The 21,213-nt window shown below is 33.7% G+C and overlaps 4 protein-coding genes across 4 annotated transcripts; all 4 read left to right on the top strand.

Moving 5' to 3' along the window:
- Positions 1-590: 590 nt before the first annotated feature.
- On the top strand, positions 591-3,352 carry LOC118050413 (signal recognition particle 14 kDa protein). Its single transcript, XM_035060763.2, has 4 exons — positions 591-657; positions 766-859; positions 996-1,105; positions 2,929-3,352. Exons 1-4 carry the CDS (start codon positions 655-657, stop codon positions 3,085-3,087), a joined length of 366 nt encoding a protein of 121 aa, XP_034916654.1. The 5' UTR covers positions 591-654; the 3' UTR covers positions 3,088-3,352.
- A 1,180-nt stretch (positions 3,353-4,532) lies between these two features.
- On the top strand, positions 4,533-5,573 carry LOC118050409 (endochitinase PR4). The gene is made up of 2 exons (XM_035060758.2): positions 4,533-4,977; positions 5,097-5,573. The coding sequence occupies exons 1-2, from the start codon at positions 4,563-4,565 to the stop codon at positions 5,501-5,503; spliced, it is 822 nt and encodes a 273-aa protein (XP_034916649.1). The 5' UTR covers positions 4,533-4,562; the 3' UTR covers positions 5,504-5,573.
- A 3,400-nt stretch (positions 5,574-8,973) lies between these two features.
- Positions 8,974-10,105, top strand: LOC118050398 (endochitinase EP3). The gene is made up of 2 exons (XM_035060746.2): positions 8,974-9,433; positions 9,565-10,105. Exons 1-2 carry the CDS (start codon positions 9,013-9,015, stop codon positions 9,969-9,971), a joined length of 828 nt encoding a protein of 275 aa, XP_034916637.1. The 5' UTR covers positions 8,974-9,012; the 3' UTR covers positions 9,972-10,105.
- Positions 10,106-11,769: 1,664 nt separating this feature from the next.
- LOC118050396 (uncharacterized) lies at positions 11,770-21,050 on the top strand. Its single transcript, XM_073403835.1, has 29 exons — positions 11,770-11,984; positions 12,107-12,252; positions 12,392-12,468; positions 12,568-12,690; positions 12,776-12,878; positions 13,005-13,042; positions 13,269-13,370; positions 13,446-13,532; positions 13,608-13,763; positions 13,997-14,068; positions 14,151-14,263; positions 14,356-14,469; positions 14,615-14,660; positions 14,772-14,851; positions 16,534-16,540; positions 17,808-17,968; positions 18,091-18,236; positions 18,373-18,449; positions 18,549-18,671; positions 18,748-18,850; positions 18,975-19,012; positions 19,241-19,342; positions 19,418-19,504; positions 19,596-19,751; positions 20,009-20,080; positions 20,161-20,279; positions 20,362-20,475; positions 20,609-20,654; positions 20,768-21,050. The coding sequence occupies exons 1-29, from the start codon at positions 11,860-11,862 to the stop codon at positions 20,849-20,851; spliced, it is 2,817 nt and encodes a 938-aa protein (XP_073259936.1). The 5' UTR covers positions 11,770-11,859; the 3' UTR covers positions 20,852-21,050.
- Positions 21,051-21,213: the final 163 nt, after the last annotated feature.

The raw sequence follows: 21,213 nt of genomic DNA, 5'->3' as shown, positions 1-21,213 counted from the left end.
TTTTCGCGTGTCTAATATTTCGCTGTAAAATTTCAGCTCTATCCAATTTACAGTTTGAAAGATATGTCAAATTTGGCAAAACTGGTCAACATATATTTTAAGGTCAAATTTGGATTTGACTTTGTTCATATCACAAATTCAGTAAACTTGTAAAATCAAACCGAGTTTGCTAATTTTATCGACTTTACACGATTCAAGTTTGATTTTACTGGTTTTTGAGTTTTTAAACCGGTTTTGCATATTAGATATATATTGACTTGTAAAATCATGATTTCTTTAAGTTAACTCATGATTTTATCAACAATGCTATTAATTTGATATCATCGCTATAATTCCAAGCTTAATTCTATTTAATTAGGCTATAAAAAGTTTAAATTAGAAGAGAAAAAAAGTTTGAAAATAAAAATTTCATATGAACGTAAAACCGACCCCATGTTTTTTTTATATATAGTATTTTGTTTTTTTTTTTTGTTTTTTTTTTATGGATTTCTTAATATATATGGGCTCATTTGAAGAAAAGAAAAACCCAATAATAGGCCCAATAACTTTCCAGGAGAAGGCGAGTATACAAAACACATAAGCCCTTCTTCCTCTCCTCGGCACTTCATGTCTGCTGTGCACTACAGTTAAAATCTCCCAAGGCAAAAAAAAATCATGGTTAGTCTCGAATCTTGATCTCTCACACTCTTCAATTCTGAATCTAATATTAATATTTTTCTTATGCCTTATAAAATCTGATGATGATGTTTGGTTAATTCAATTCAGGTTCTTTTACAACTCGATCCGTTCCTCAATGAACTAACAACCTTGTATCAAAACAGCACCGACAAAGGCTCAATTTGGGTTACTCTTAAACGTTGTGAGTTTCTATTTTTTACCTTAATCTATTGACCCTTTTGTCTTTTTAGTATCTTTCTGGGATTAATCTATCTGGGTCCTCAATTGTTGATTGGTTAGAGCTTTTATTGTCTGATTTTGATAATTGTTTTTGGTAGCTTCGATGAAATCTAAGGTGCAAAGGAATAAGATGGCAACTAATGGTGAACCCATTGAGTATAGATGTCTTATACGTGCAACCGATGGCAAAAAGACTATTTCTACTTCGGTGAGTATCTTCTTTACCTTCAAAAGCTTCCTTGCTCTCTGGCTATAGAACTTTTTTAAATTAGAAACATGTGCATTTTTATGATTGGCTGTTTAAGCATTGTTTTGTACTGGATTTTAATTCAGATTGTTCCTGAAGGAAAGGGTATGAAGTGGTTTTGTGAAATATGAATCTGAGACTATATGCAAATTTACTACTTCTGACGAAGAAGGGTTTGCCTTAAAAAAAACAAGGCATTGTTGGAAAACTTGAGATTTGGTGGTAATTTTAAGGAAGTCTTGCACGACCCCAAGAAAATTGCTAGATTGATGTGAATATGACGAGGTGTTATTGATACTTGCTTTTTTGTTTGTTATATTAACTCTGGCACGGGCCTTTTTGTGTTTGGTCTCTTTCTTCATTTTTTTTGTTAAGTTGCAATTCAACATCAACCCATTAATTAAAAAATAATAATAAAAAGTGATCAACCTATTGCCTCCCAACACACCTGTTTTTTGCTCAAGTCGATGACATTTTGTGATGATCCTAAAGGTAAGATCTGCTGAGTGAGTTTTGCATTCAAACATAATTTAATATCCTCGAACACCCAAACTTTGTTTGGATTGATGTGACTGTTTAAATTGGGAAAAACAGAGTTTCATAATGCTATTTATTTTACGAGAAGGATCCTGTTCTTGACTTCTATATTTTGGATTAAATGAGAATTAGATATGCGACGCTAAAAATCACTTGATTTGTAGTATTGTTGTTTCTACAAATGGTACAGAAACATCAATCTGTGTTGTCATACAAGTTTTGTAATATCAGTGTTCATGCTGTGATGTGACATTTGAATTAGAAGAGTCCTTTCTGTCTGCTGAAAACACACCGAAAATGCATTTAGACTGGGTGTTAGAAAGTAATTTGTGTTTAGCAAAGCCTGCTTAAGATTTGCAGCCACATAGGTTTCATTCCAGGATTGTTTGGCCAGTTATTGTCATTTCAAATTCTAGGTTAATGTGTGGTCAAGGGTGGGGAAGGTTTTGAATGTGGCATCGGCAGCATTTCAATTGTTGTACCTGTTACAAAATATGACCTCGTTTTTTTGCATTTTTATGTGAGGACTTCATGTTATGTTGTGTTGAAAAAATGCTTTTAACTTTAGGCCTTCAAATAATAAGACATTAGAAAGGTCTTTTGGAGGTAGTTCAATGGAAAAGGAATTGTGCCTGTATGCTTGTAGGGGCATGTGTATTGAAGGCCTGTTTTAGCCTTTCAACTGGTGAGCTTTTTCACCTGTACAAATGATGTTTGTGAGTTAGTCATGATAGAATTACACTGGGCATAAGGAATCTGTATTGGGCACTGTGATGGATTATAAAGTTCATATTGTATTGGTTTCCTTGGCCATGAACTACATATGCAGGGATGCAAACTATAGCAATTACTAGACTTGCTTCTTAATATGTCGCTACTTTCTGTATAACTGCTATTGAAGGAAGGAATGTATGATTTCTCTTTATTGGTGCTCCAGTGGGCTGGGTTGGGTGGGTGGGGGAGAGGGATGAGGTTCAACTCCATACTTGGCACCTCTTGCCTTGTGCTAGAGGTATCTCTCACTGTGCTGCTAAGCCCATTGGTGTCAAAAAGAGATCGAAGACCTTGGCTTATGCCTAGATGTGTGAATTCAGGATTGTTTTTCCATCTTGGTCCTGATCTTTTGTAACAACATAGTAGGGCTTGATATGTAGTCACCATTCTTCAGTGCTTTCTTTAATCATGTCGTATATTCATATATCTGTTCAGCCTGGCTAACAGTATCTCTTTGCTTTTTGTCTGGGAAGGTTGGGGCAAGGGATCACCAGCGCTTCCAAGCTTCTTATGCAACTATTCTCAAGGCACACATGACAGCTCTAAAAAAGAGGGAAAGGAAGGATAAGAAAAAGGCAGCAGAAGGTGATAAGAAAGAAGGGGACGTAAAGAAGAAACCAAAGAGAGTCTGAAAGCCTTTGGCTACTAAACTTCCCATGAAAGGATATTTTTCACTCCCTCCTAACTTCCTATTCACCACAAGCGTGCTCAGGCAGTTTTCTGGAAAGTATTCTTTGAGCGATTATAGATTGATTGTTGGGTTTTTGTTGACTGCCCTTCTTGTTGCAGTTTCAGAAAAAAATTAGTGTTCTGCTTGTCATTGATATGAAAGATTTTGTGGATATCTTGTAGCATGTATCTTTATATTGAAAATTGAGTGCCTTTTTTAAGACTTTACTGAGAAATTTCATAATCCTGCATAAAGGTAAGTAGTGCCTATAATTAAAAAATGAAACCCCTCTCCCCATATGTTTATGACTTTAAAAGACAATCCCCTGTTCAGAGGGCTCTGAGAACATCCTCGTCCTTTTGAGAAATTCAATAGACAGCTCCATTTATTCAATCTTGTCGGAGAAGGTAATCAAATCCCAACTCCTGCTAATTACTTCAAATTTCTGGGCCTAATAAGAAGTAACAAAAATGATGGACTAAGAAGGCCTAATAAGAAGTGATAGGGCCCAACGCATCAGGCTTAGCTGAGGCCAAGAAGAATAATGGGAAAAAGGTTGGCCCAAGCGAACCTAAAAGAGTAAAAGAGGGAAGAAGAGGAGGAAAGGAGGGAAGCAAAAGAAGAAAACCGAATCCAAAATGATTGACTCCGATCAATGGCTAGCTAGGGTTTTTCTTTAGAAAAGAAGTTCAAGAGACTCGTATTGGATTTGTTAATCAAGCACGAGCAATGATCCTAACCCTTTGTTCAAACAATAATAAAGTGGGTTTTTAACTTTAAATCCATGTTATTTTAGTTGGTTAGGCTCGCAGAGAACAAGGCGGGGAAGCTCGCCTGCTATTCCAGCCCCCAAGAACCAATGAAGGCGACGTCTCATGGTGGCAAAGAAAAAGAGGAAGCGCTCTTGATGCGCGGACCCCACAATAAAGAAAGATGGAACACAAGAATCTCTTTGGTGACAACCATGACATTACAGGCTCTACCTGGGAAGGGAAGGATGAAGACACCATGTCAAAAGAAGTTGCTTCAGAGGATGATTTAATAATTAATTAGCTATCAGACACAACACTACCTGCTCCCTGCTGTCTTTACATTGAAATGCTCAGTCAAGATGATAATATATAGTCTGGTCTCGGCTAATTAAAATATTTTACAAAATAAAAAACAAACGTCATTGACTAAGAAGATGTTTCCATGTTCCAAATAATATATTTTTTATTTTTAACTACATTAAAATTATATAAAAAAACACAAAAACAAATTGCTATCTTTAATTACTACTTGATACTGTGCAAGTTTAGGGAGGCCTGGATCTTTAACACGTAAAGCTACAGATATCTCATGCATTTTGTGCCTCTATAAAAAGCCATTACCCCTCAGACCTTATTTGCACATCACAAACGATATTGTTCTCTCCTTTGCATATCAATACCTAAAATGAGAAGTAATCTACTGACCATTATCTTAGCCATAATCCTTGCCGGAGCCGTGCCCAGAAAAGGGGTCGAGGCTCAATATTGTGGCTGTGCAGCAGACCTCTGTTGTAGCCGATATGGCTACTGTGGCACTGGCAATGCCTACTGTGGCCAAGGATGTAAGCAGGGGCCCTGTTCTGCCTCACCTAGCACACCGAGTGGCGGTGGTGGTTCTGTAGCTGACATTGTTACACCTAGTTTCTTCAATGGCATAATCAGTCGAGCTGGTGCAGGTTGTGATGGGAAAAACTTCTATACAAGAAATACATTTCTTGATGCCCTCAATTCATATTCGCAGTTCGGTCAGCTTGGTTCAGATGCTGCTTCTAAGCGAGAGATTGCAGCTTTTTTCGCTCATGTCACACATGAGACTGGACGTAAGTTCCTTCTCCACCCCGTTTGATTTACATCTCTTGCAATGTTTCATATGTGAATGGTAAGTGTTATATCATAACATTTCTTCTTTAGCATGATAATTAATTTGTTATTCTTGCAGACTTCTGCTATATAGAAGAAATAAATGGTGCATCTCGTGACTACTGCGACGAAAACAACAAGCAAAACCCATGTGTTCCTGGCAAGAAATACCATGGCCGTGGGCCACTTCAAATATCATGGAACTTCAACTACGGGCCAGCCGGAAGGAGCAACGACTTTGATGGACTGAACAATCCTGACGTAGTCGCAAAGGATCCCGTCGTGGCATTCAGGACAGCACTGTGGTTTTGGATGAACAATGTCCGTCCTGTCTTCAACCATGGTTTTGGAGCAACAATCGGAGCCATTAATGGTGCTCTTGAATGTAATGGAGGGAATCCTAGAACCGTACAGACTCGTATTGGGTATTATAGAGATTATTGTAATCAACTTGGTGTTGCTCCTGGCAATAACCTCAGCTGTTAGGTTATTCTTAAACAATTAATGTCATTCTAAATAACCTCAGTACCTTGTCATGGAATAATCAACTTGGCTAGCTCCGAGCTTTGATGTTGTAAGGACTACTCTTTCAAATAACAAGTTTTAATTTACATTATTTTGTACTCTTTTTTTTTTTTTTTTTTTTTTGAGTATTGATGAAATTACTATTAAATTTTCCAAAAACAAAAACAAAGAGATTACCATTAATTCATGTCCTTTTGAGTAGTGTGTGTATTTTGGTCGATGTTGGATATCTTGTTTTTTTTTTTTTTCTTCTGATATTAGTTTTAATTGATTCTTGACTTTACTTAAATTTTTAGATTTGTTAATAGAATTTTCTATTTCTATTTATACTCACAATTTGTTGGCAAGAAACTACTTATTGACATGATCACATATGAAAATAATCCATCAAAAAAACTCTTATTGATAAATTGTGGTTTATCAATAATAATTTTACAAATAAATTTACTAACGGATAAAGTACGCAAAAAAAAATTTACCTACTTCATTATTGATACTTCTATCACTAAATATAAATATATCAGTGATATAAAAACAACATGTCATTCTATCAATGATTCTATTTGTCTGTTGGTATGTTCATAGTGAATTTAACATATAACTGTCAACTCAAACAATTGAACAGTCAAACTATTTGTTCAATTGTTAGTGGTAAACAATGACAGTAACATTTGTATTAATTCTTTTGCAACTCTTCTACAATATGTTGATGGACCATGTCTGTTAGTAACCCCGTCAATAATAATTTAGGAATATATATATTTTTTAAAAATCTATTAAACAAAAAATAAACAAAAAATAAATTAATATAAAAATAAAATACTTCTTTTTATTATTTAACAAGTATAAATTTTCATGATAATCTTTAACATGAATGGAAGAAGATTAATATTTTATGATAAAATTATTGTAACTGCAAAATATTAATTAAGATGAGTATTATAAATTTTGATTTTGATTTTTTGATCGAAAAAAAAATATATTTGTATGTATAATAATAACATATTTTCTAATTTTTCAAATGAGAGCTCTGCTGCTTTGATGCATTCTGGCTAGGTATTTTGGTCATTAATTTTTGCAAATGAGTCATGTGAAATGAACGTTAAGAGTAGTTGTGCAACGAGGTTAAGGCCTGTATGGATTTCTCAGAAAGAAGATAGCAAAATTATCCAGAGACAAACGTTAAAATAAATAAAAAAAAAATAAAAACAACATATTTAATCACGATAATAAATATAATTAATTAGTTTGATATAATATCATTAGGTTTTGGAAGACTGGAAGTGGACCCAATTTATCCAAATTATTTCAAAGTTAGTGTTGAATGAAGTGGTCAATTCTTCTCGAACTCTATGGTTAATTAAGTCTTAGTTTATTTTATTTTTCTAATGGGAAGGTTGGAACAGTGATTAATTTTAATTAAAAATATATTAAAATAATATTTTTTTTATTTTTAACAAACCAACACATTAAAATTATTCAAAAAAACTAAAAAAATAATTTAAAAAACATTTTAAAAAACAGAAAAGCAAAAAACTAAAGTAGTAATTGAAAGTTCTAGATATTTTTTTTCTTTGAGTTGAAAATAATTCGTGTTGAAAAGTCAAAGGGAGGTATTAATTAATTGGAAGAAGCGGCGTCAACTCAACGTTACAGTCAAAGAAAATAATTCGTATTGACTTCAAGACATTTCACATTTAGTATCCGAGTTTACGTTGGAGGAGAATTTTATAATGTTATGATTAAGAGTAAATATGAGTTCTTATTTTCTAATATATAATAATAATAATAATAAATCCAAAAACTATCAAAAACATATAAGAATATTTTCAATTAAATTAAGAAATATATATTTTTTATTTTCTCTCTTGTTTCACTCTTTTATTTTTGTCTATTCTTTTTTTTTTTAAGTAAATATAAAAGTATCTATTCTTTAAAATACTATAAATTGTCCGTATTGATATTAACTAATTTTTATTTAATAAATCTTTATCTCATGCCCCAATGTTGAGTCATCCATGTTCTTGGTTCTCCTTTATCCTGGCAAAGATTTGGTTATTGGGATTTGATATTTATTTCAAATCTAAGTTTCAAGATCCTTCCTCGTGGTATTCAATATAGAACTCATTTCTTTCCCTATATTCTTATCCTTTTATTTTATGAAATTCAACCCTCTTTCCACATATCATATTGCCCTCATCAAAGCTCAAATAATTCAACACTCATGTTCAAACTTCATCAAAAAATTTCTTGCTAAATGTTCTCATTCATTATGGCGAAATCCACAATTTTTTTATTAAGCTTCCTTTTAAGTTTAATGAGGACATCAATCTCACAAAACCAGTTACTTCGGGATGAATCCTGAGCACAAGATGCTAGCTTATGTCCTTAAGATGCATTGTCGAATTTACTTAAATAAGAATTTTTTTTATTAATAGTTATTGGATAATTACTTTTATCAAAGATCTATTTTATCTAAAAACTTAAATTATTAGGTGAAATCCAATATATGATTTATATTATTCTCTTACACATCTTCTCAAATAAAAGCTCTTTAAACTTGAAACTTATACAAATTCATATTATCTTATATACTATTAATTAATTTTAATTAGAAGATAGAGTGGAAATAATAAGATTTACTCATAACTGCTTAATTAATAAAATTTTAATACTATATTAAAAAAATATCTTATTTAAAAATTTAAATTATTTAATAAAATTTCTTTCATTTGATTTTTCATGTGGACTAATGACTAGGAAATTGTGCTTCAGCGTTTTTTTTTTTATTCCCTTTCCTTTCTTTATCTATCAACCACTATTTATTTAGTTATAGTTTGTTGTTATAATATGCTGATATAAAAAAATAAATTTAAAAAAATAAAAAAAATTATTTTAATATATTTTTAAATAAAAAATATATGATAAACGAGCTGGTACAGATACAGTGTTTTTGTTTTTTTTTTTTCGTGTTTTTGTTTTTATTTTCATTTATTTTATCTTTCTATACCTAAGCTTTTTGTGAAAAGAAGATTTAACATTATTTTACGTAATTAATTACACGAACTGCAATGCTTGTCCATATCATCTTCTCGGTGGATGATATTGGAATTCTCACTGCTTACCAATACCTTGTAGTCCAACCAATAAAGAACACGTAACGTGCAAGCCCATTTATTTTCTTCAACACTAGTGCTAAAATTTGCAGCAGCAAATGTTTTTCAAGAAGACAGAGCTATTTAAAAAATTTAAAATATTCAACGAATATTTTCAAATATCAATTAATTAAGCAGACTTTTCAATGCCGACAAAAGTCAACCACTATACGCGCCTGGATTCATCTTCTAGATAATTAAAGCACTGCGTGTCCAAATTGAATTTTCAAAGCAGTTGACATAGCTTAATTGTACAGCTATAAATATCAAGTTCTAAGCTTTACATGCTCCACACAATATCTTCTTTCATCTGAAATGGCACCCTCTACAAGGAAAAGCCAGTTAGTCATTGTCTTGCTGGGAATTCTAATTGCAGGATCAGCTGTTCCGAGCCATGTTGCAGCTCAAAACTGTGGCTGTGCTGCAGACGAATGTTGCAGCCGATGGGGTTACTGTGGCACCGGCGATGACTACTGCGGCACCGGGTGTCAAGAGGGTCAGTGTTTTCCGGCAGCTCCCACCAACGACGTTTCAGTGCCTGATATCGTGACACCAGAGTTTTTCGGTGGGATCCTTGATCAAGCTGATTCAAGCTGTGCCGGGAAGAACTTCTATTCACGAGACGCGTTTCTTGAGGCTCTCAATTCATACTCTCGGTTTGGGAGGATTGGTTCGGTTGACGATTCCAGGCGTGAGATCGCAGCTTTCTTCGCCCATGTCACCCATGAAACTGGACGTAAGATCTCTCATCTTCCATCTCCCAAGCTTTCTTTGACTTTATAAATATAGCAAAATGTGCAGCAGAGGAAACATGCAGTTCTTGAATCAGATACAACTGGTAACTGATAAACAAAACATCCATTGCAGATTTTTGCTACATAGAAGAGATCAATGGAGCATCAAGGGACTACTGCGACGAGGACAACACGCAATATCCATGCAATCCCGATAAAGGTTACTACGGCCGAGGACCAATCCAGCTATCATGGAATTTCAATTATGGACCTGCCGGAGAAAGCATCGGTTTTGATGGATTAAACTCGCCTGAAACTGTGGCCAACGACCCTGTAATTTCATTCAAGACAGCTCTGTGGTACTGGACTAACTCTGTCCAACCTGTAATTAGCCAAGGGTTTGGGGCGACGATTAGAGCCATCAATGGCGCCCTTGAATGCGACGGAGCAAATCCTGCTACTGTTCAAGCTCGTGTAGGGTACTATACCGATTACTGTAGTCAATTGGGTGTGGCTCCTGGAGATAACCTTACTTGTTAGGAGAAAATCCCAGTTTTTTTTTTTTTTTTCAAATAAAAAACAATAAGAACATGTATAGAACATAATTAAGAAGCTACGCTTTTCTTGTTCCACTTATAAAAAAATATCTATTAATCGACTTTTTTCATGTGTAACTCTTGGCGTACTCGTTTTCTTATGCATGGTTTTGAGAGGAAATGTACTGGAAAGCTGCCAACAGCTTTCCGATTTTATTACTGGTGTGAGACTTTCCGGCACCGGGCGTCTTGATGCTCGTTTCCAAGCCACACATATATATGGAAAAAAATACGAAACATTTATAAGAAAATTAAATTAAAAATAAAGTCCAACACAAATGAAATGGTTGAAATAAACCGAACATAAAATCCTACATCATTTTTGTCATTTATATTAAAAAAATATATATATTTCAATCGTGTGAAGATATAAAAGGAAATTAGAGTCAATATCCACGTACACATGATATATAGATATTCCAAGAAAACTTTTATTTCTAACATCGCTTCATAAATTTCTAACATTTCAATTTCTATTATCATTTTTTCTTATAACAAATTGCTGCATCGAAGTATAATTCTACCACTGGAAAATAGTTGAAGTAATTAACATCAAACTCCCCCGTATAATAAACTAAGAATTCAACAAATCATTTATATAAATAAAAGAATTCAATTTACTTTCATTGTTTCATATAAATTTAATATGGACATTTAAGTTTTAAATTTTTAAAAAAATTCTTTTAAAATGTAAAAACAAATAGAGTTTTATGAAATTTAATTACAAAAACAAGTAAAAATTATTTTTAAAAAAACTACATTTCAAACTACGTATAAAATGCTATTTAATGTATTATTAAATACCTAATTGTGTTTTTTAAACCACAAACACAAAAAAATATTGATTTACTGATTTTACTACTGCATGCACGGACATATTATAATTATAATGCCATTAAGTAATAATGTATAATAATTGTTATAGATTTGTTTTTTTAACAAGAAGAAGGATTGAGTAATTATAATATCTTAGTATATTTTCTATTATAAAATAATACATTTATGCTAATAACCCTAATTCTAAGAACCGGTCCATATATTTATCAAAATCTAGAATTTATCAGCTTTATAAGAAAAATAATGGAAGCAAATTATCGAATATAGCACGATTATAATATGTATCGTCTATATATAGAGATCAAATCCGACAGCAACCATTTCATTGAAACCAGACGTGTCTTCGTGAGACTTTCTTGCAACCTTTTTCTGGCATGTAAACTATTTTCTCTATCAGTAGGCTTGCATTGTTCATGAATCATGATCATCATACGTCAAGATTTGTGTGCATTGACCTAGCAAGTACAGTGCACTACTAATGCAAAATTAACTTGCAAATAGATCTTGGTTCTACATTTTAAAGGAAATTGTGTGTCTTAATTATAGAAAATTAATAGAACTTTGGAGATTATATATATGGGTTAATTTCCTGAATGAAATGAAATAGACTAGGATAATCCTAGAGGATTAGGAGTTTTTTTTTTTTTTTTTTTTTATTGGCATATCAAAATCATTTAAGAAGATATTGATTTTATGTTTTTTTAGATGAGAAATAACTTAAAAATCAATTTGACAAAGAAAGTAATTAATTAATGCAAAGAAAATTGGATGATGAGGTTTATTTCCTTTCTAAATTAAAAGATAGGTGTTGGATTTATTTCCTTGCTTAATACTACATTCAAAGGATGGGCTACCTCGTCTAGTCAACAACTACTATATATAAAGGAGGAAGAAGAAGAAAATCTTAAAACAATTAGATCATTATAACTTGTAAAAGCTACAAGATAGAATAGTTTGTGGCTAATATACCACAGCGTCGACATCAAATTAAAGCAATGGCCAGACGATGCCTTCCTTTTCTTCTGTTATTGCAGGTTTGGTTACAGCTTGCTTCCGCCCACTCCATTGTTAAGTTTCTTCCTGGGTTTCAGGGGCCCCTTCCCTTCCACCTTGAAACAGGGTGAGCTTCAGACCTTCACTTTCATTGGTTTACTGATTTTACTACTCTATGCACGTACATAAAATGCTATAAAATTTGATCAAAATTGCATTCATGTAATGGTGGGTTTGTGGAGTTATCAGATATGTTGGAGTTGATGAAGCGGAGGATGTGCAGCTCTTCTACTACTTCATCAAGTCCCAGAGGAATCATAAAGACGACCCTCTCTTGCTTTGGCTAACTGGTGGCCCTGGCTGCTCTGCCTTCTCTGGTCTTGCTTTTGAAATCGGTAAGAGAAGCGACAGCAGCTCACTCAATTACAGATATAATACTGCAATTGAAATGGACAGTCACTAAAACTATATATATTGAGTTTATCCAGAGCCATTGATGAAAATTCATGAATTTCTGATGTTTTATGCGCGCAGGTCCAATAAGATTTGAGGAAAAGGAATACAATGGGAGCTTGCCTACATTGGTTTTCAATCCATACTCATGGACACAGGTGAGATAACCTTTTGTATCAATCTGGGATTGCTAGGTTTGAAAGTGCGTTTCTGTACAGCAATTCTTATAGATGGCTGCGCTGTTGATTAAATTTCAGGTCTCCAGCATAATATTCTTAGATTTGCCTGTGAGCACTGGATTCTCCTATGCAAGAACCCCACTTGCTCTTCAGAGAAGCGACTTCAAACAAGTTTCGCAAGCTGAGCAATTTCTTCGAAAGGTGCAACTTTCTGGTCCGTTTTGCAGTTGATAGGCAGAATATGTGGATTTATTTTTATTGTTTTTTTCTTGATTGCATTATGTAGTGGCTAATGGATCACCAAGAATTCCTCTCAAATCCAGTTTACATTTCTGGTGACTCCTACTCAGGCATCATCGTTCCAGCTGTTGTTCAAAAGATTTCCAATGGTATGATACAAAATTAGCCATTATGATATCAAAATGACAGGGTCTGTTTGCATTTTTTTTTTAATTGCCGGTTTTTCTTTAATCCCGTTCGAGGTTATCTTGAAGCAAGCTGTTCAATGATTGCAGGGAACAATGATGGTTTGAAACCACTAATAAATCTCAAGGTTCATATTATATATTTCACTATTTTCTTTCTTGTTTATATAAAAAAAATGATGTCATTGATGCTGCAAGTTTTTTTAAAAAGTGCCTATTTGTAGAAAAATAACTGGACTATATGTATTAAAACACTTAAAGGAAAAAAAAGACAGAAAGAAAACAAGAATTTACTTTGATGCTTGCATCTAAGATTTGCTGATGGAAGTGGTGTTTTAATCTGTATGGTTACAGGGATACACACTTGGGAACCCTTTTACTGATCCTACTTTTGATTTTAACTCAAGGATTCCATTTTCTCATGGAATGGGACTTATTTCTGATGAACTCTATGAGGTGATCCACTTGGTATTGTAATGTCTGTCTTACTAGCTCAGAGTCATGTCTAACTACTGCCACAAATTGTTTCAGTCACTGAAGAAAAGTTGCGGGGGAGAATATCAGTCGATCGACCCGGAAAATTCAGAGTGTTTGGAAAATCTGGAGGCTCGCGATAAGGTACTGTGTGAATCCCCTTCGATGCTTTTCCTCGGAACTCATTGTTAATGGAGATAGAGCCGTTTGCTTTTTCAGTGCATTTCAGATATTGAGGAGTCGCATATTTTGTTACGCAAGTGTCCCAGTGATGCCCCACGTCCGATAGAGATGATCGGAAAAAGAAGAAATCTCCGTCAGAACCCTCAAGAATTCCTCCATTTCAAACCTGATCTTCCTACCATCGGATGTTGGGTAATTCCCCTTCCTCTTCCTCTGATATGCAATATGCATGCATACATAAGAAAGAAATTGTTAAGACAGGACAGAATCATCTTTAAAGCTCCTCTCATGGAGCTAGTTTTGTCACAACATCACAAGATTATGAAATACAAAGTTGACAGAAGAACATCATTCTTTTTATGAATTTATGCAAGTTTGTTTCTTGGTCCTTTCCCTGTACTGAGAACTGTCCTTCATGCCTACAGAATTATGGATTTCTTCTGGGTTCATACTGGGCCAATGACGATAAAGTCCGCAAAGCACTTCATGTGCGAGAGGTATGGGATTGAGAGGAGAGTAGCAAGAATTTTCAGTAGGAAGAAATCATTGAGAGAATAATGCAACCCTGTTTTGATGCAGGGAAGTATAGGGGAGTGGAAACGATGCAATTATAATTATACTTATGAAATTAACAGCTGCATTAAGTATCATATAGACCTTGGCATAAGAGGTTACCGCAGATTAATCTACAGGTTTTTTTCTTTTTCCATATCTCACATGTTAATTAATTACAGCTTTTTCCCTTAATCCTTTGGTTGATATCGTCTCTCCTTGTGCTGAACAGTGGCGATCATGACATGGAAGCACCATTCTTGGGAACTCAAGCATGGATAAGATCTTTAAATTACTCTATTGTAAATGACTGGCATCCATGGCACTTTCAAGGTCAAGTTGCAGGGTATGTTCTTCGAATGAATATTACTTTTGATCAATTTTCTGGTATTCTGCAGCTCTTCTCTAGCTCTTGATCTGCCTGTTGAAAGAGCATATTAAAAGAATAAAAAAGATTGATTTAGATGCTTGACTTGAGCATGTGCCTGCAGATACACGAGGACCTACTCCAGTCAATTGACATTTGCAACTGTGAGGGTAAGTGATTTGGAAATTCTCCATTTCTGCTGCACGGAGAGTTCTTATAGTATTAATCTCTTGCAAACTTCTCTGTTTTTCATTTATTTATTAATTTTTGGCTAATTTTAGGACGGAGGGCACACTGCTCCATCGGACAGACCCGCAGAATGCTTCGCCATGTTTAAAAGGTGGATAGACCAAGAACCTCTGTAACTCTCCTGCGACCAAAATCGCTGTCATGGGAATGGTGATTTTATAAATGGTAGTTTTTTGGTTTAATTTGCATGTTATTTTACACATTAAAATAAAAATATTTAAATTTATAATAAAGTTAAAAGAAAATTCTAGTATCCATATTAACGATACAGTAGAACATCATAGTTATAGTTGAATCAGACAAGATCCTAGAATGCATTTATAAAGACATTCATTAACCTTAAACTAAAACTAATGTATATGCACACAAAAAAAGATGTAGTTGCCAAGAATTATACACTTTATCCTTAAAATTAAAATACTCGATGCAAATGATCTTCTTGGATTTTAACAACTTCACTTTTAAAAGATGTATGGAATAAAAAGATTCAAAATCTCTATGTGAAATATCATAACCTAAGCTCTTGAATAGAGTAAAAACTAAGCAATATCAAAGGAAAAGGAAGTTCGAAAAACTAAGCAAAATCAGAAGGCAAAAAATTATTGTAAGTTGTGCAAAACTAATTGATTACTGCGTGGTGTACTCGGTAAAAGTTTGATGAATCATCATACTTCTTTTTCTTAATTATCTAATTAATATTAAATGAAAAATCATTTAAAATTTCACCAGAATCATAGTTGATTTTGATTTGGTTGTCATTGAATTTTATATTACATATTATAACATGTCATTTATTTTTTTCAGGTACAAACAATTTTTTCCTTTGTATGAAACCAAGTAAGAAAATTTAAAATTTATAACTTCAAAAATTCTTATAAAATATAATTACATTAAAAATAATAAGATAAGAAAAAAAATCATCATTTCAAATGCACGTTACATTAATGTTCAGGTGAACTACAAGTTAGGCTTAGAGCTTATATTGCAAACTTTTGCAATTTTGTATTTTCATCCTTGTAAAAATCTCACCATTTAGCTAGAGTGTTTTTTTTTATTATTTCTTATTGTCTTCACAGCCTCAATGTCAAATAGCCCTTTTGCATCCTTAAATGATTCAAATTGTGAGATAATTTTATACATTTTACTTGCATTAGCCATCATCCTTTCAAAACATTGATATAATCTAGTTTTAATATTGACATTAACCTTATTAGGATTATAATGATAGTAAAAATTCAAATAATAAGTTGTTGCATGTAAAGGTATATTTCATGTATGTATATAACTACAAAATTCCATATAGTTGTATAATAATGGAGTTAAAGTTCCTATCTTATATCAATAATATTCCATGTAGTTATGTAACTACAAAATAATAATAAGAATACTAATAATTAATCAATTATGAAATCATTATCATTTGTTAACTAATTATAACACAATTAAAACAAAAATAAGATAAATATATTGAATCAACTTGTAGTAGTAAATAAACAATCAATAATATAGATAATTAGTAGTTTAATATCTGTTTTTCATAAAACCAAAATTAATGATTTTTTTTTACTTGATCCATTACTTCATATATAAAATCTATAATTGGTTTTTCATCTAAATAAACTAATCAAAGAACTTTAACTAGAGAACATATTGTCTTAGTATATATAGTGATATAATACCAAAATCTGATGTCCAGAACGCAGTTTTAAATTCACTTCCCTTCTTGTATTTTTGAAAATCTTTTGGAGGTATTTGAAAATCTTTTTGACCTCCACTGTTTAAAATTAAACTTAGTGTTCAGGTGCATTTTATAATCTTTTAAACTATAGTTTTGAAATTCGGACTGGCCTAGCGGGTCAATCCAGGCCTGGGACCGGTCCGGGTTTAAGTAAAAACCCATCAAGAAATTGGTCAGGTAAAACCCGATCAACCCGGAACTCGGACGACCCGGATAAACCCGGCTGAGACCCAGCCTATTTTATATACATACACACACGTGAAACGACATTGTTTTGGTCTTTTAAAAAGCCAAAACGATAGAGATGACCTTGGAATATCAGCAGATGACAGAGGATGTAGAGAAGGGAAACCTAACATACAAGCTTGAAGTTTTCTTCAATTCCTGCATACTTCATTGGTGGAAAGATTCTATTGTCACTTTACAGAGCACCAAAGAATTTTCTTCGTGGTCAGAAGACCTTGGAATAACAAGTAGATGCATTGAAGTGATTGCCTCTAAAGTCTTAAACTCATCCATCAAAGGTGAGTTTGTCGCACATTTACTCTAGAAGGGGAAGAGAAGACTAGTCTTGTAATGGAGCGGAGAGCCAGAGACATAAACCGCCAAGCAAAGGGTGGTGGGCTTAAGATATAGCAGAATTAGGCATAGAAAATTTTCGCAGCTCGATGGAAAGATGATCTCTCTTTTCTTTATTCTTTGTTTTTTTTTTTTTTTTATCCGGGTTAATTTATCTGACCCGTGACTCGATCATTAGACTGATTCAACTACCGAGTCGGATTTCAAAACTATTATTCAAACATCTTAGAGTCAAGTATGTAGTAGCAAACGTTTAATCAAATCATTTTATTTTATAAACTGTATTAACATAAAAATAAAAATAGTTCTTAAATAAATATAAAAGGTAATTCTCCTCCTTGTGACAATAATTACTGAATAGACCTTAAGATTTTTCTCAAAATCATTCAATATCAATCAATTCAATGTACAAGTATCCAAAAATAACCTTTAAGTGATAGTAACAAGTGATTTACTCACACCTTTTAATATTAAAATATAAAATCCTTAAAAAAAATCATAAAAAAACAAAAATAACATGTTCAAAGATTAAAAAAACTGCGTGTTTTAACTTTTTGTTAATTGCCAAAACAAACTAATTATGAAGAAAGATAGCTTGCTTTCCCACGTGCTTTGGATTTTGTTAATAATAAGCAGTTTAGATATAGTCAACTGTCTCAAGAATATTAATATAATAAACAAGTTTCGCAGCGACCTTATCAGAACTGCTCATCTGGGAAAACTCAACTTTTCAGCAGTTGTCGGCTACTAGTATACCTCAAGAAAACTACATCGACACCATAACAAAATGGCGAAACAATGCCTTCCTTTTCTTTTGTTATTACAGGTTTGGTTACATCTAGCTGCCGCCCACTCCACCGTCAAATTTCTTCCTGGGTTTAAGGGGCCCCTTCCCTTCCACCTTGAAACAGGGTGAGCTTCAGACCTTCACTTTCATTGGTTTACTGATTTTACTACTCTATGCACGTACATAAAATGCTATAAAATTCGATCAAAATTGCATTCATGTAATGGTGGGTTTGTGGAGTTATCAGATATGTTGGAGTGGATGAAGCGGAGGATGTGCAGCTCTTCTACTACTTCATCAAGTCCCACAGGAATCATAAAGACGACCCTCTCTTGCTTTGGCTAACTGGTGGCCCTGGCTGCTCTGCCTTCTCTGGTCTTGCTTTTGAAATCGGTAAGAGAAGCGACAGCAGCTCACTCAATTACATATATAATAATGCAATTGAAATGGACAGTCACTAAAACTATATATATTGAGTTTATCCAGATCCATTGAAATTTCATGAATTTCTGATGTTTTATGTGCGCAGGTCCAATAAATTTTGAGGAAAAGGAATACAATGGGAGCTTGCCTACATTGGTTTTCAATCCATACTCATGGACACAGGTGAGATAACCTTTTGTATCAATCTGGGATTGCTAGGTTTGAAAGTGCATTTCTGTACAGCAATTCTTATAGATGGCTGCGCTGTGGATTAAATTTCAGGTCTCCAGCATAATATTCATAGATTTGCCTGTGAGCACTGGATTCTCCTATGCAAGAACCCCACTCGCTCTTCAGAGAAGCGACTTCAAACAAGTTTCGCAAGCTGAGCAATTTCTTCGAAAGGTGCAACTTTCTGGTCCGATTTGCAGTTGATAGGCAGATTTATTTTTATTGTTTTTTTCTTGATTGCATTATGTAGTGGCTAATGGATCACCAAGAATTCCTCTCAAATCCAGTTTACATTTCTGGTGACTCCTACTCAGGCATCATCGTTCCAGCTGTTGTTCAAAAGATTTCCAATGGTATGATACAAAATTGGCCATTATGATATCAAAATGACAGGGTCTGTTTGCATTTTTTTTAATTGCCAGTTTTTCTTTAATTCCTTTCGAGATTATCTTGAAGCAAGCTGTTCAATGGTTGCAGGGAACAATGATGGTATCAAACCACTAATAAATCTCAAGGTTCATATTATATATTTCACTATTTTCTTTCTTATTTATATATAAAAAAATGATGTCATTGATACTGCAAGTTTTTTTAAAAAGTGCCTATTTGTAGAAAAATAACTGGACTATATGTGTTAAAACACTTGAAGGAAAAAAAAAAACAGAAAGAAAACAGGAATTTACTTTCATGCTTGCATCTAAGATTTGCTGATGGAAGTGGTGTTTTAATCTGTATGGTTGCAGGGATACACACTTGGGAACCCTTTCACTGATCCTACTTTTGATTTTAACTCAAGGATTCCATTTTCTCATGGAATGGGACTTATTTCTGATGAACTCTATGAGGTGATCCACTTGGTATTGTAATGTCTGTCTTACTAGCTCAGAGTTATGTCTAACTACTGCCACAAATTGTTTCAGTCACTGAAGAAAAGTTGCGGGGGAGAATATCAGTCGACCGACCCGGAAAATTCAGAGTGTTTGGAAAATCTAGAGGCTCGTGACAAGGTTTTCAACCATAACTATATTGTGTGAATGCCCTTCATGTTCTTCCTTGGAATTTCATTGTTAATGCAACTAGAGCCATTTGCCTTCTTAGTGCATTTCAGAAATTGAAGAGTCCCATGTTTTGGAACGCAAGTGTCCTAGTGTTACCCCACGTCTGATAGATATGCAAGGCAAAAGAAGAAATCTCCGTGAGAACTCTCAAGAATTCCTCCATTTCAATCCTGATCTTCCTACCATCGGATGCCGTGTAATTCCCTTTCCTCTTCCTCTGATATGCAATATTCATACATACAAGAAAAGTAATTGTTAAGACAGGACATAATAATCTTTAAAGCTCCACTCGTATAACCAGGTCGTCCCAAGATCTCAATATTATGATATAGAATGTTGACAGAAGATCATCGAGGAAACAGATAATCAATATAATGTTCTTTTTTTTACGAATTTATACAAGTTTGTTTCCGTTCCTTTCCTCATTTTGAACTTTGTCCTTGATGCCTACAGACTTATGGACATCTTCTTGCTACTTATTGGGCGAATGACGATAATGTCCGCAAAGCACTCCATGTGCGAGAGGTATGGGATTGAGAATAGTCGTCTGAATTTTAACTAGCAAGAAATGATTAGGTGAATAATGCGATCCTGTTTCGATGCAGGGAAGCATCGGGGAGTGGCAACGATGCAATTATAAATCACCTTATACTTATGAAATTAAGAGCAGCGTCAAGAATCATATAGACCTTGGGATAAAGGGTTACCGCAGATTGATCTACAGGTGGTTTTTTCTTTGTTCATATCACATACTATGACACTATATAGTTTGGTTGATATAGTCCGTCCCTTCATTGATTGAGCAGTGGCGATCATGACATGGAGGTACCATTCTTGGGAACTCAAGCATGGATAAGATCTTTAAACTACTCTATTGTTGATGACTGGCATCCATGGCACTTTCAAGGTCAAGTTGCAGGGTATGTTCTTCAAACGAATATTAGTTTTGATCAATCTGCTGGTATTCTGCAACTATTCTCTAGCCCTTAATTTTCCTGTAGAAAGAGCCTCTTAAATGAAGAAAATGAGTGATTTGGATGTTTGTGCGTGCAGATACACGAGGACTTACTCTAGTCAGTTGACATTTGCGACTGTAAAGGTGAGGGATTCAGAATTTCTCAATTTTTGTTGCACTGATGATTCCAACATGTATATTATTGGACTCAATTTCAAGCTTCTTACTTTGTACTTCTTTGTTTTGCTAATTTGTAGGGTGGAGGGCACACTGCTCCTGGATACAGGCCTGCAGAATGTTTTGCCATGTTTGAAAGGTGGATAGCTCAAGAACCTTTGTAACCAGGCTGCGACCAAACGCGCTGCCATTGCAGTGGCCAAGCTGAATTTTATAAGCACAAGTCATGCTTTGGGTTGTTCTGAAAAGAGGAGATAGTGTTGAGTCACCAAACAAGGAGAAAAACTAAAAGTGTGTTTGGTATTGTGATAGTTGATGTGGTTATGATTTGAAAAAAATTATTTTATAAAAAGTATTTTTAATTAAAATTGGTTTGAAAAAATAGCTGTTTGGTTAAAACTGTAGTTAAAATTAAGGTTGAATAAAAAGTAGTTTAATGTGTTTGGTTAAAAAATGCTTTTAAAATTAAGGTTATAAAATAATTTAAAAATATATATATTAACATTTATGATTTTTAATTTAAATA

Source organism: Populus alba, chromosome 13 (assembly GCF_005239225.2).
Source record: "Populus alba chromosome 13, ASM523922v2, whole genome shotgun sequence".
Lineage (NCBI taxonomy): Eukaryota > Viridiplantae > Streptophyta > Magnoliopsida > Malpighiales > Salicaceae > Populus > Populus alba.
This window is presented reverse-complemented; position numbering and strand designations above follow the sequence as displayed.